This window comes from Ruditapes philippinarum, unplaced genomic scaffold, assembly GCF_026571515.1.
Source record: "Ruditapes philippinarum isolate M1 unplaced genomic scaffold, ASM2657151v2 ctg19_1_1_1_1, whole genome shotgun sequence".
NCBI lineage: Eukaryota > Metazoa > Mollusca > Bivalvia > Venerida > Veneridae > Ruditapes > Ruditapes philippinarum.
The window spans coordinates 684444-700097 of NW_026854201.1; the positions used below are offsets into that span (position 1 = coordinate 684444).

Below are 15654 nucleotides of genomic sequence, written 5' to 3' on the forward strand. Positions count from 1 at the left end.
AATGGTCGATTTCATTCTTCCTACCGCTCATAGAACTACAGATGCATATCATATTAAAGTCTTAATTGCAAAATGATCTCATTTGTTATATATTTGGCGGCTTTCACTATTAGTCCAGGATCATATAGTATCATCATTCAGACCAAGCGTTATATACATGTAAACACGAAGATGAAATCCAATATTTTATACAGTTTAAAATTGCCTGCACCCATTGAGTAAACCATATATTATAGCATAAAGGAAAGGATACATTTCTTATACTTATCTCATATTTGAAGATTATTAAAATATCAGAATATAAAATCAAATATACAACTATATATCTGATTGACTCTTTGATTTGGCAACGTACATTCTAATTTAAATCATGTCTGTATTTCATGAAGAGTGCAATGGTACCAGGGGAATACAAACATACAAACGATGTATAAATTGATAACTACAAAACATAATTCATATTTCATCGATTTATTACATAAACCAAAGTAATTCTGTAAAGGTAAAGCATTTATCTATTGAGGAATATTTTTGGAATAGACATACTCGTATTTTAGTATTATTTTACATTTTCTTGATATAGACAATACAATACATTGCTGTTTATTTCATAACATAATAATTTGTGAAAATAGGAATGTAAACTCGACGTCAATGACACATGCTTATCGCCTATACTTATATTGTTTCATACATAGATACCGGTAATAACAATTCAATACAATTGTATTTACAATAGATTTATATATTTGCACGATAATCACTTAAATAGCATCACAATTACGCTTATAAATGTCAGCGTCACTAACACCAACCGCACGCTTGAGTCACAAAGAAAGCACCGAATTTTGCTAGCATGGTAATGATGTAACGACTGGAGGTCTTTTACTAGTCACAGAGATAACAACCATTCTGATATTCTAACGTCTCTCAAATGTTTGTCAACTTTTGTATCAATACCATGATTTTGCAGGATGAGAGCCAAGTTATCCGCTGGATCACTTCCGGATGCGCACTCGTCCTCATCTTCTTCCGTTGAGTCGTCTGAATTGCGGCACGGTAGCAACCAATTGTCATTGAGATATTTAGTAATTTCTTTCACATCACAACGTCGCTCCGGTTTTATATCTAAAACTTTTCTGAAGTATCTCAGAAATTTAGGCGTAAACCTTTTCCATTGCGACGGTATTTTCGAAGTTTTCCGACGCTGCCAAGTTACAAATTCACTAAAGTATATATCACCAATATCTGCATTTTCCCAAGGGAAATTTCCGGTAAGCATACAAAATAAAAGCACTCCAAATGCCCAAACATCCCCACTTGCTGAAACAGTTATATTTTCATTCCGGACGGCTTCACAAATCTCAGGTGGTGTATACGGAATACTTCCGTTTGTTTTTCTTATCACAGTGCCGTCTTTCCGCGTCATTCCAAAGTCCATGAGTTTCACTTTATTAAAGTCTGCTTCGAAAATCAAAACATTTTCTGGTTTAATATCACGATGCACAAGTTGTTTACTGTGCATAAATTCTAAAGCTGATGCTATTTGCTTCACAACCAGTTTAACGTCTCTTTCCTTCATACCAACTTGTGGCGGAATGGCATCGAACAAATCCCCAACAGGAGCAAACTCCTGCGCGAAAACATAAGAACTTCTAGTTTCAAAGGCTACATTGTATGAATCGACAATGTTACTGTGAGGAGACAAGAAATAACTGTATTGAAATTCCCTCTGAAACTCTCGTAGCTTAGTGGAGCTTTTTGGTAATACCTTCAAAGCGACATTTGTTCCTGTCTCCATGCATTTTGCAAGAACTACTTTTCCGTATGTGCCTCTACCAAGGTCTCGCAGAACCTCGTAGTGGTCTTTCAGATTCAGTTGAAGAAGGTTATCAGAAGTACTTGAACGCGGTGATTTCGGCATGCTCATAGTTTGTCTGATATGACTTCACAGGAATTGATCGCCCAGACGAACAGTTTATTACAGAACCATGCTATGCTATTGACGTCACAGTCTTACTGAAATGATAAATACGATAGTGATAATTTTCATATAGTTTGAGGGAAACATGATCTATTATTTACCTGGTTTACTATAAGCTTGTTTAAGCTTTCTGTTACTGGTTATAGATGTAGATATAATATGTTATACAATAAATAATTATGTTGATAATATTAAGTATCATACACGACAACAAAGCACAAATTAATTATAAATGGATGCTGTTGGTAAGACTTTTGTATTAGATCGGATATGACATATTCATAGATTATAAATTGTTATACATTATATTATTATTCATCATATGTATGTTCATACTAAATTACTGTAGAACTCTATCAACATATTTTATAAGACTATCCAAATAACAATTTCTATTTTTTTTATCAATATCTTAAATACGTATAGAAAAAGTGCAATTTGTAGACCAATCCATTCAAGTTTGATATTTCGGACAAAAATATATTGGTCTGATTTAAGTACAACTTCTGATGAGTTCATTGAAACATTTCGTAAATAAATCATTTCGTACACACAACAACTGAATCAGGATTAAAAATAAAGCCTATTAAGGACGATCAATTAGGATATTTCATCATGAAATGATTCTCAAGCGGATAGAGCAATGCTTTCTGCCCAGAGATATAAAATTGCACGCAACCAAATAATATCAGTACTTTTATTTCCTACTTTGAAACGTGCCAATGAACGAACATAATTAATTACACTCTATGTTTCAACTTGACTTTTCACTTTGTAATGCGTTTAAATGCGTTTTTATTCTCCCAATGATTTTGTTTAATGTTTTAGTCTCGGATTCTATTTTTTAAATGTACGCATTCAATGACCAATAATATTAGTGGAAAAAAAAAAACACACAAAAAAATTACATTCTGGTCTGACTACAGGGGTGTATCCTTCCATGACCGCTTTTAACTTTTAGAAAATAAAAGAACAATTAACCCAAAGCAAAGCAAAGAAACCAATGCAAAACAATGTTTAACATTTACTTATCAAATAATTGATACATGGACTTATATATAAATCTCTAGTATAAGCTTGATAAGTTAAGTACTAATTATTTCATAGCCATCCATCTATACCATCAGTATCAATCTAATTATTTCTCTGACAGATAATAAACTAATGTTATAAAAATGCCAACAATTGAAGAACATTCATTAACATCCTGTAATGAACACGTATCTCATTTATATAGCATAGTCTTAATAGAGACACATAAATATCTTCTTGCTGGTTGAAGGTTAAGGACTCATCAGGAAAAAAAAAAAGAATGTTTCAATTAGCCAGGCAAAGTGAATATCTAACAGTACACATTTATCTAATTATAGATTATCGAACCCCATTAGTGTTAAGTCTCTATTATTTAATTACAAAGGGATATTATAGGGTTTCCAATATGCCTAAAGCAAAGGTGAATGTATCAATGTGGCAGTATTATTAAGTGATAGCAGCATATCACGCAACGTTTTTACACACAGTCGGAATCAGAATTAATAATATATGACTTAAACGTCAAGACTGTATAGAATAAACATAACCTAAACCAACACATTTAGCTATAACTTACACCTGATCACAATGATATATATTCGAAACAGTACATAACTAACTAATATGATTACTTCACGCTCGTGTTCAATGAAGTGTCCAAGAATTATATAAAAATCTTAATATGGTGTCTTGCCGTTCAATTACAGACGATGAAATCGAAAAATATCCAGATCCGCTATTTGCAGACAAGGTTTAGTAATGACGCAAAAATGATGACAGTATATGTTGATTGAATTGTTTGATCAATGAGTTACCATGACAGCAAATTACTTATGTTTCGATATCATTTATGGTTCTTAGTGGTTGAAATTATATTTTGTCCAATGAGATCGTTCCATTTTTCAAATGCTTTGTTTTATTTTATTTTTTTAATCTGTTCTCAATTATTTAATTGGAAAATTATACCGTTAACTCAGAGTATTTACTTACACACTCACAAGATATAAATATTCAAAACATAATTTTAATAACTAGGTTAGTGGTTGTTGAGTCAGCATTAATTCGATAAATATCATTAATGCTGACTAACAAACAACGACCGTTACCTAAACTATAATAATATCACAGCTAACCTATATAAATTATTATTATAACTTTATTTACTAAAATCATATTATTAAAAAATTTAGGAAATTATATATCTATATATAAAAGTGTTCAGTTGAAAAAAAATAATCCTACCATATTTTCATATTCCAAGTTTCTTTAAAACTTTTCTTATTCTAGATATTCCTTTTTGAAGTTTACATATGTCTTATCTCCGATAAAATACACATTAAAATCAGCCAATCTGTATGGCAATATTTTCTATGAAAAATTCTCTTCCTAGCGGCATACCTGCTATAAGGTAGAAAACTGCTGAACGATTTGATGGTAGCCTGATGTACTAACGTCATAACCTATATATTAATCAGAAATAGTCTTAACACGTGCAATCAATCTATGAAGACTGTATGAATCATCATCATTCCTTACATCATACGTTCTCCTCGTTCTCCATGTATTATATACCTGTACTGTAACACTTCTATACCACAACAACATGTAAAACAGCAATTCGAACAGAATTGAACGCTTTGTGCATCTTTCTTAACATTTGCTAACGATCATCGTTATACCTCTAAATCTTTGCATTTTATCTCAAATACTTTCTTAATGTTACAAATATTTAAATATTCATGATTGTTATCTGTAACTGTTTAGTTTCACTTTATAATTTTTCGTTCGTTCTTGTCTTTTTTTAAAATTTTCGTTTATGCTCTTATTCATTCTAAAAAACCCTTTAAACAAAACTGAAAAGGTTAACAAAAATTATTAAAAAAATTGCTGAACACAAAAAATACAATTAACTTAAGTTTTTTAAAAAATTTTATAATTTATTTTTAAATCAAAAAATTATTGTAAAGTTTAGTTGACTTGTGACACATACGTTCAAGATAAAAAGAACCCAGTTATTTTATCTTGAATGTTTATGCATGTAATGGAACCACATGTTTCGTCCTTGAAAATATGTAACGTTAAGAGACGAGAGAAAATCGAGCATGTTTCTTCTCGGAATGAAGGTTAGACATGGAGCAGAAAGTATAGAGCATTAATCAGATCATTTAAGGTGAAGGCAATGTATGATTAGTTCACATCAGATGATTACATACATACTTATATACATTGTATATTAACTTTTATCAAACATTCTGATATAATGGAGAAACACCATGTCTTTAAGGAAACATTTTCCATGATTGAAGTGCAAAATAGTAAAATATTCATGGCTAGAAAAAAAGAGTTTGCAATACATCTGACTTTTTGAATTGAAAAAAGTAATTATTCAACCCATAATCAACATGATATCTAAATTGTGAATTTATGTAATAGTCAGAGTTATTTTAATGTAAGCGTCAAAGTTTCCTATTCATATAACCGCAAAATTTGCAAAAATGTACAAGATTAAAAGCTTTTTTATCAAAATATCGTGAATAGTAAAAATCAATTTCTTCTCCATGTTGTACAAGAATGTTACAGCAGACGACATCCTACACAAATATGCAAATACATGCAATTGAATATTCTATTTTTATAAATCAAGTTTCTGTCTACAGCAAATCGTTATGAAGCCTTGGTTTTACATTTAGACATCGCTGTTTCTTTCGGATTCTTCCTAAAATCGATCACAAAGATTACTTTTACCAATAATTTCCTCAGGGAAAACTCTGACCTCATTTTTCCGCGAATTTATTACCATTTAAGTACTTATGTTTCGTGTGAAACACGGATAATAATTATGGTTGAACTATTTAAATTCTTGAATTGGTATTTTGAAATGTTTGTGTTGCCGAATTCGCTGCTTCACACACCGTCATTTATGTTTTCGATCAATGTTGTCCTATTTTGACCAAATGTTATTTTGCATTTTTACTGTTAATCTTGTAAACAAGTATTTATAGGGCACATGGAACATAAACTCTGATTAATTATAGTTCATCGACATTTATTGTAGATATAAATGTTATACTTGACTATTTAGTCCGTAGGAACAGTCTTTTCTAGCTCTAGAGAGTTTCAAACGTCGGGTTGATTTATTGTTTTTTGGTTTCTTTTTGTTTCTTTTGGAAAATGATCTAATGATCATCTGAATAGAAAGTTACATTACAGTTTTTTTTCTAAACGTGGTCCTGAATGTCATTTACTGACCGTCACAATGTCTCTGTGTCATTTACATGAGACCGACTAGCGTGATACATAATTCTTGACCACCACTGTTACATTCATATCTTCACTCATATAGTTTTGCATTTGTTTATCAAGATGTATATTTTCTTTTTGTGTCCATTTTACAACGATAAATTAATCGAAAATAATTCAAAACGTTTCAGTACAATATTATTTTTCTTCTTTCTTCTTTTTATTTAGTTTTTATTGAACCATCACAGTTTAGAAATGCGTGTCTGCTTTGTGGAATTAATAAAAAATAACTGGAAATACAATAAAGGGTAAAAGTTTAAAGCAGGAAAAGCTAATTTTATAAATAAGACAGCGAAGGTGTTTAATAAAACGTTTTGAAGTAAAGTTTGTGACGGTGAATTATTAGTTTAAACAATGTTTTATTTATAAGTATTACATTTACATGATAATTGACAAATAATAAATAGTACGGATTGAGTAGGAAGCTTGAAAAGCTTTTTTAGAAACTCTTTCCGTAATCACTATCTCAAAGAGAATTATTGTTAACTATTACTTCGAACATAAAAATGTGAACATATTCCTGTTATATGACGTCGTGCATAACATTTCAGATGCTTAAATTTGTTTTATCCAAGTATATTAGTAAAATGATAAGTTAGATATGTATTGATATGTATAAACTAGATTTGATATGCATGTATGTTTATATAATCAGTACTGTGATGGTAAAATTATCTTATTTTAATGACTAAATATTTGTTGATATGATTACTAAACAAATGAGATAATGCATCGATCCGAAACAATTTTACAGTTTGATATAACACATTATGATTGCATCGTCTGAAATCAAAAGCATAAATTGTTGTATCTCTCTATTTAAAATGTTTCTTTCTTATATGACAGTCAATATCACAGTCATAATAATGAGAATTTGGAAAATTAAAATATAAAATTCTAACAAATGTCGTTTGCTCTGCTTTGGTTGTTCAGAAACAATTGTTATTGTTTCTTTTTTAGTCTGAATTCATTCAAATAATTGACAAAGTTATCCTAATGCAGTGAGTAAATCTTGTAGAAGATATGGTAAATCTTAGTTAGTTCATCACACATTGTTTTACAGACTTTCAAATGATAAATAGTGATAAAATCTACAAACCTTTCTATCAAATTCATAAATCCCGTGTTTGTAGCAGACACTTAGTAAAATGACGTTGCCAAGAATTGTGTTTTGATTCAGAGCCAATTCTCACACGTTTGTTATATCCTTGTAGTACACTAGCATAACATAACATACGTTTTTCTATATAATTTGGTAAAACAGCTATAAAGCGATTGTGCGCGAGTCGACCATGTAACTGATATTGAGTTTGCTATGCGGGGAGAAGCTATTATATCTGCAGAACGGTTATCGATTTATTTGACTGGTATTCTGTCTCGCTAACATCTGTTGACGTCCTCTCCCAAACGTTCATACAGCAGTAATTAAGGTCGCCTATAGGAGATTTTATACCTTTGGCATTTGTGACTTTAAATTTTTTTAATGATGCCAGGAATCTAACAGCCTAATTAAAAACTAGTCCAGATATAGCAATTTGGTTGTAAGCTAATTTTGCAACAAATTGAGAATGTATATTTGAATGTTAAGTTTGAATATTTCTTCACGCCCTTTAAAAAACAAATGGAAATCTATATTGGGGAAATACTTTCTTAACAGAAAATACTTCAAAAGTTCATTTGAAACATCCAAATTGATACGTATGTATGTTTATTTCTGATTTTCTTTAACCATATTTAACAACTTCCTTTGTCTACATCGCTCATTTATAATAAATTCATTCAACAGTTAAACAGATATTTTAAATAAGCAATTAAAATCTTATTTATCGTATTCCTCCTGTTACACAAATCATATTATATGTTATTTTACTAGCGATATATGCAATTTGACACGGAAATGTTTGTAGCAAGGGTTTTACAATTATTTAAATTTTCACAATTTATTTTTCTTTTTAATTATACTCAAAAAAGGTGAAAAATTTTTTAAAATATAAACCCCGTTATGCGTTCTATATACTTTGTTTATAATATTGTTTTTCACATTGGGTTACATGGAATGTTTTTTTAATTCTAAATTTAAAAAAAATTTATCGGAAGATGTAATCACTAAAAATGTTTTAAACACAAAAAAAATTGGGAAAAAAAGACTTCAAAAAAATTTACTGTTGATCATTTAAACTTTCAATAAAAACATTTTTTTACATTTTGTCACGTCATTTTTTTTATCTCATTAAGAACAACAACTTTGTTGATTCAAACCGAAGATGCTAATGTAAATTTATATTCTGTTTGAAAGAAATATTCATTTATATTATACTCGTGGAAGGCTTGTTTATCCACTGTAAAAATAACTGTTTATTAAAGGTAACACCGACATTTTCTAAAAGTATTAATATCACTTCTAAAAATCAAAACCTCTGCTGAGAAAGAAACACTGGATATTCACAAAGAACAAATGTTTCTGTTTGTCTTTCCTACATCGCAAACTGCGATATCTCATGCAAATGAAAGCTTATATAGTCTCATACTTAGTAACGAACTCAATGTGATTTTATTTTATATATTGATTCAAATCTAGAAAGTTATAAATGCTCATTGTATAAGCATTTGCTGTACTTTACATAGTCATATTTATGCATGCATGTAAAATATTATTGTTTAATCAATATGCTGTTCGCATACGATTTATTAAAAAACTTATTCTGTTTTTTGTTCATTTTTCCTGTCTGGGGGCAGATACATACTTTTCGAACTTCATATTGTAATTATTTATCTTTATTTTTTTAAAATTAAAATAAAAACAAAATGAAATTAAAAATTTAATGAAATATTAATAAAATAAACACGACAAAAAAAATTTTTCTCAAAAAACACAAATATTAAAAATAGAGACAAATCAAATATATGAAAAGTGCAGACTAAGTCGAGTCCATTTAGTAGGAAACCTTTACGACGGCTCCTAGCACCGCTATGAGCAGTGCCAAATGTATTAAAATCAATGATACAAAATTACCATATTACGATGTTAAATATTTAATATATACATGCCAAAAGAAAATATGACATAAAGCTTATCTGATATGCCACGAAAAATAGAAACCTGGGTGTAGTAATATGGCCCAATGCATATTCAAACTTCTATATAGATAACAGAAAGTAAAGAATTGCATGTATATGTTATTAAGCATTGTCTAAAATCAAGGATATTCATTTTGGTTATGCAAATGATAGAGAATATGTGTATTCATTTATAATCTGATATCATTATTTAATGTTATGCGTTTAGCAAAGCAAATGGTAATGTAGGAAAGAAATGTGATTTATACGTAGCAGGTACACTCAACATGTAAATTAAATAATTGCATGGTATATATTTTGAAAAAGTTAATTTATTAAGTTATCTTTCTGATTATCTAATCATATATAATTTCATATATATTAAACAATAACAATTAGCTGATTATATTTCTGACCGTAATAAGCAAAGATAGACATATATGACGGATATAAAACGTACCACGGTAAAGAAATACAAACAAGACACGATATCTACCAATTTACAATTTTATTAATTGACAAAATGACAAAAATAATTATATATCTTTAGACAAAAATCTGTATCGATTTTTCCAGTGGAACATGATAAGAAAATCTTGGAAAAATATATTAAGAAAAAAAGATGATAATCTTTAACACTACATTGTTTGTTTTATTATTATAGTAAAAAATGAAATACTTGAATTCTGTGTTAAACAATAGTATTATAAAAAGTCCAATTTCAATTCATTTATTTGATTTGCTACCTGGAAATAGCGATTTTATTACGCTTCGAGTGTGATTCTAGTCTATGCTGAATATTATTGAACTAAATTTTGGAATTTTTTCCAACTAATTACGTTCTGTTAATATCATAAAACACTCGATGACTCTCTTTTATACAGACCTTTCTGAAAAAAAGATAAAAAAGTAAAGAAAAAAACAATTGTTTTTTTTTTTTCCTCATCAAATTTCTTTAAAAGAAAATATCAATCCCGTACTAACAAGATAAAATGATAAGAAAGCCTTTTACGACTTGAACATCAAATACTTTTACCCCATGTCCCCTGGAAAATCCGAACATAATTATAAAATCAATAAAAATGAACGCAAACCGGTGTCCCAATCTGTTTCCTTAAGTTTTGACATAAATAGTAATGAACCATTTTTCATATAAATTCAATAAACATTTGAATTTGAAACGTGGGGTTTTTCTAATATTCTGTATAAGTTTAAGTAAGTAAGTAAATTTGTTTTTATAAGTGACATTTGTGTCATTTATCATTTTCCACAATACATTATAAAAAAGAAATACATAACAAAAACAACCCGGCCCATTGACCTATAAGTCCTACTTAATTATAGTATTATTAAACCAATATACCCCAAACTGCTGAACAGTACAATAATCTTTTAAAATGGAAACAATTTAAATATGATTAAAAGTTTTTTTGCCCTGCTTCGAATCTGTAAATTACAGTATCACATTTCAGAAAATGGACAGTCAATATATCATCATGTATATGTTGGATTATTTGGCAATTAATTAAATTAACAGAAAGTATAAAAAGCATTATAACATGCTCTTTCTTCTGAAAGCGTATGACTTTGTGCTTAGCATACAGCTATGCGGTATAGATCATTTAAAATAACGTGATATTTTAGATTTGTAATGACCACATTTGCAGGAAAAGGAAAAAATACATCTGTTTTCAATATTATAATTCAACTGGTTTCAGAAATTAATATGTAACTTTAAATATATGCTAAGAATATTGACTGAGCCAGTAAAAGAATCTTCAAAGCAATTAATGAATCGATACTCTCATAAAATTCTCAGTAAAGACGATCAAAATTATATGACCTACTTGAAACATCGACACGCAAATATATAAGAGTTCATGACTGACGTCTTGCAGTAACAACGAAATATTTGTAAAAATAGTTTGAGTTTATTTGTTAAAGCAGAGGAGACAATTCCTTTTGTAGCCTAATATAAGGAAAATGATATAAATCAAAGCATACACTTTAAACCTCTATCTTCTTGAATTAACCACTTAAAGAAAAAGTGTTCATGCATGTTTGAATTTGCTGCCTTCCGCAATAAATAAGCGGAAATGTTACATTAAGAAATTAACACACTATCTAAAGTCTATTTCTGTATGATGATGACCAATCATGGAAATAACTAAGTGCAACAATATGTATAATTGTTTAAAGTGTTACTTGCTATTACCCGATATCTAAATCATATTAACAGGGTGTAGCATCATATTCATTGGCTAAATTAGTTTTTCCCCAGGCTTAAATTATTTTCAATGACCATACATCGTAGATTGTTAATTACGCGTGCGCATTTATATTTCTCGATATGAATATCATTACTTTACTAGTATACTTAAAGGTTACACTGCAATGATGAGTATATACTTCGTTTACGTTACGTTTGTATGTTCGCTTTGCCGTTGCACGCCTAACACGTGCGTCTTTTTCCCTCGCTTCAACGAATCATGCAAATGTTGAACATGTTTCAGGTTGTACTCTTTGTGATTATTTCAATCCTTACCCTATTCATATAAAACAATTATTGGCTAGTGAGCCATTGAATATGATGTGATATTCACCGACAGAAAGTCATTCCTCGCCTCGGTGGTCAATATGTCATCTTCCGGGAAATATCACCTCATATTCAGTGGAACACTAGTCAGTAATGTATAATTTCTAACCAGCAATATATCTAACCTGCAATCTCTTGTCTTGGTACCTGACGCTATAAAACTCTCTAATCAATCGGTTTAGGTCAAAAGAATTATATAGTTTAACAATGATGAGTTTCTGGATGCAAGCAACAGTTTCAGACGAAATAGACATTAAGGTTTTAGAAGAAAGTATAAACTGCACGAACAAGCTTGAATGAGCATGAATTAATAATACGGATTATCTTTATTTGTCTGGGATGTTGCTTGTAAAGTAACAGCTACATAGCAATTTCAAGTTTTCGCTGCATATTCAAGACTGTAAAATGGATTAACGTGTGTATATGATGATACAACGTTGAGGCCTACCTGGGACTAGATATTGAAGATATTATAATATATTAGTTTTCTAGAAAACCATTATCATTATTCTGTTTTACGTGTTTTTGAAGCTTAAAGTGTATAATGCTTTACATGTTTATCTGCTGCAAAAATTATTGTATAAATTTTATAAATATTTTTCCCAAAATGGTTGTTTGAACTAAATATGGTAGTAAATTTTCTTAAAAGCGAATGGTGCATTGTAACACCGCACTTTGGGGTCAAACGCACTTTGGGGTCCAACCCCAAAGTGCGTTACGTACTTTGGGGTACAACCCCAGAGTGCGTTACGCACTTTGGGGTCCAATTTCGACCCCAAAGTGCGTTAAACAGGTACATATGCCTTTTTTAACATCAGGCAAACGACCGCACTTTGGGGTCATAGAAAAATTTATGTTCATTATGTTTTAAATAATATATTTGTAGTCAAAGCCAATGGTAAACAAAAAAACCAAGGTATTAAATAGACACAAGCATGTGCCCTGATTATAGTAGAATCAATTGGGATTTAAATGGTCTTGATAAGTAAGTGAAGAACTTTCACCAAATAAATCACCTAATAAAGAATTTGTATCAATAACTTAGCTTAAAATATTTTTTTTTCAAATTTTCCATTTATTTTAAAAGAATGTACACCTTTCATTAACTCCATTGTTTTTAGCTAAATGAATTATTTTCCCGTTTTTTATTAACACATTTTATAGAAATATGATAGTCTTAGCATAGACAAAGGTATAAATTCTGGGAAATCTTAGTAAGACATTTCAGTAAAAAATGTGCCTGATAATATGTTGAAAGAGCTATTTATTTAGCGTGACATAAAAGAAACTTGACTAGGTGTACATGCGGCTTTAAGTAGTAGTCCGTACAAACAGAACTAAATATATCAACTATTTTAGTAGTCGCACATTAAGAGCGGAGCTTCAGAATAATGTAAAATTCTCACCGATCCCCCGAGGGTTAAAAATAACGTTTTAAAGGCCCATTATGCTTCTATTTGTTTTTCTTAAAAGCTTTTTTATTTTGATGTTCTTCTATATTATCCAAAAAAATACACATTGGCCTGTTGCTTTTTGGCAATGATGAGTACAGTTATAGTGAATTAGTATTTTATATGGAAGCCAAATACCACAGTGTTTTGACTTCTTTTATGACAAATAATTTCACATTTATCGCTACTTTATTCAGGTAACAAGCATCTTACATTTCTCTGATACCATTATTTTAACATTATAAAATTCATGTTTGCTCTTTCTAAAGAAGTATGTAAGATTTCCCATAAAAAGCCTCTGGCGAACGGTTGTTACGGAGCTTACAAAAAACCTTGAGTTTGTTGATAAGCTTAATAATGTATTTGTAAAAATCACTATTTATAGTCCGATCGAGAAACTTGATGCTTCACCAGAACATTGCAATAGAGTATATTTATAGTTCTTTGGAAAAAAGTATTAACTTCTTTTTATTTCATTCCCAACATATTTAAAATGGGGCTCAATATGGCACCAAAAGTTATCAAGTAAATGACCGACAGAACGGGATATTTTTCGCAGCATCTTTTACATTTTTTAATTCTATGAATACATAATTTCTGTACTAGAGTATTTTGAACGGTGGCATAAAAGTGACATTTGTATTTATTTTTGATACTTATTTTTTGTTTTTCGTACATATTTTTGTTTGTTTGTCGTTCATATTTTTTTAGTTTTTAATACATACTTTTCTTTAGTTTTGCATACATACTTTTCTTTAGTTTTGCATACAATGTGATATTCTTTTTTAGTTTGCATACATATTTTATTTTAGTTTTGCATCCATATTCTTTTTTAGTTTGCATACACATTTTATTTTAGTTTTTTTGTACATATTTTATTTTTTTTTTTTTTTCGTTCATATTTTTACATGACGCCATTTGCAAAGTAGAGGTTTGGATAATTACACCATTTGTAAAACACCATATTCAAACACTTCGCCATCTGTAAATTACAGTACACCATTTGCAAATACCAACATTTTCATTTTTGGAGGTATCAAAAAAAAAAATAACAACACTTTTTAGAATATATATATTTATATATAGTCCGAGGTAACCCAAAGAAAGGTTCTGCACATGGTCTCGATGTGGTTAACATTTGTCACAAGGTGCCTTAAAATCCTTCATGGGGTTTCGGAGATAAGGAGCGGACATGGAACCAAAGTCTTTATCCTTTGACCTGTAGGTGTGACCCCGACCTTGAGCCGGCACACCTGGCATATAAGTTCTGCACATTATCTGGATGTGCTAAGGAATTGACCTAAGTTTCATAATTCTTAATTCTCAGGGGGTGGGTTGAGTGGTTGCATATGCATGAATAATAACTGATCACCAATCAACAGCCCTTTCAAAATAGACACTAATATAAAATATGTATACAAAACTAAAAACAAAAAAAATGCAAATGTCACTTTTATGCCACCGTAATTTTGTTATATGAACACAATTTTATATATTTCAAGTGGTAAAATTAATGACACTTTTATCACTTAAGCATCAAAAGTATTGACCGCCATCTTGAACTCCACTTCAAATAATCCAATGTCGCAGATAGAAAATAAGTCAGTACTCAGTATTTAAGCAGAACTCAGATGACACCTTTAGACCTTTTGAACCCAAAGTGCGTTGATATGTAGCATATTAACGCACTTTGGGGTCAATTTCTCGATTTTGACCCCAAAGTGCGTTGGACCCCAAAGTGCGGTGCGAAGTTTAACGCACTTTGGGGTCGGACCCCAAAGTGCGTTTGACCCCAAAGTGCGGTGTTACAGTGCATAAACGAACTCGTTGCTAAATAGATAAAACCCTAAGTAAAATAGCAGAATGTTACTTTATTCCGGAACATTTTTTCTCTGTTTACGTAAAATATTCATGTGTGCTAACATTCTGTGTTACAACTCTTTTGAGAATCGACCGTAAGATTGTGGAAACAATATATATTTTACTGTTGATAAATTTGTATAAACATTTTCCATAAAATATAGCTTTATACCCTTGAACAGTACTCATTGTCAAACTAGATGACTCGACAAAGAAAATAAATCCGTTTTCCCGCGTATCATAATAAATATAGAGAGGTTTTATCATAAAAAACTATCATTTAATTTACAAAGCCAGCCTCAATAGTTGTTTTTGTTGTCGAATTATGCATAAATACAATATCTGGACGTTCTCCAAGGAATAACGTGTTTACT

General features: G+C 30.1%; 1 protein-coding gene across 3 annotated transcripts; it reads right to left on the reverse strand.

The window, feature by feature from the left end:
* Positions 1–455: 455 nt before the first annotated feature.
* LOC132739404 (serine/threonine-protein kinase SBK1-like) lies at positions 456–7626 on the reverse strand. 3 transcript variants are annotated; one of them, XM_060727102.1, is made up of 2 exons: positions 7416–7626; positions 456–2019 (listed from the first exon to the last, which is right to left on the reverse strand). In XM_060727102.1, the coding sequence occupies exon 2, from the start codon at positions 1928–1930 to the stop codon at positions 893–895; it is 1038 nt and encodes a 345-aa protein (XP_060583085.1). In that variant the 5' UTR covers positions 1931–2019; positions 7416–7626; the 3' UTR covers positions 456–892. The 3 variants fall into 3 exon arrangements, with proteins under 3 accessions (XP_060583085.1, XP_060583088.1, XP_060583086.1); XM_060727105.1 differs by lacking the exon at positions 7416–7626 and adding an exon at positions 4415–4514; XM_060727103.1 differs by lacking the exon at positions 7416–7626 and adding an exon at positions 4259–4408.
* Between the last annotated feature and the right edge of the window lie 8028 nt (positions 7627–15654).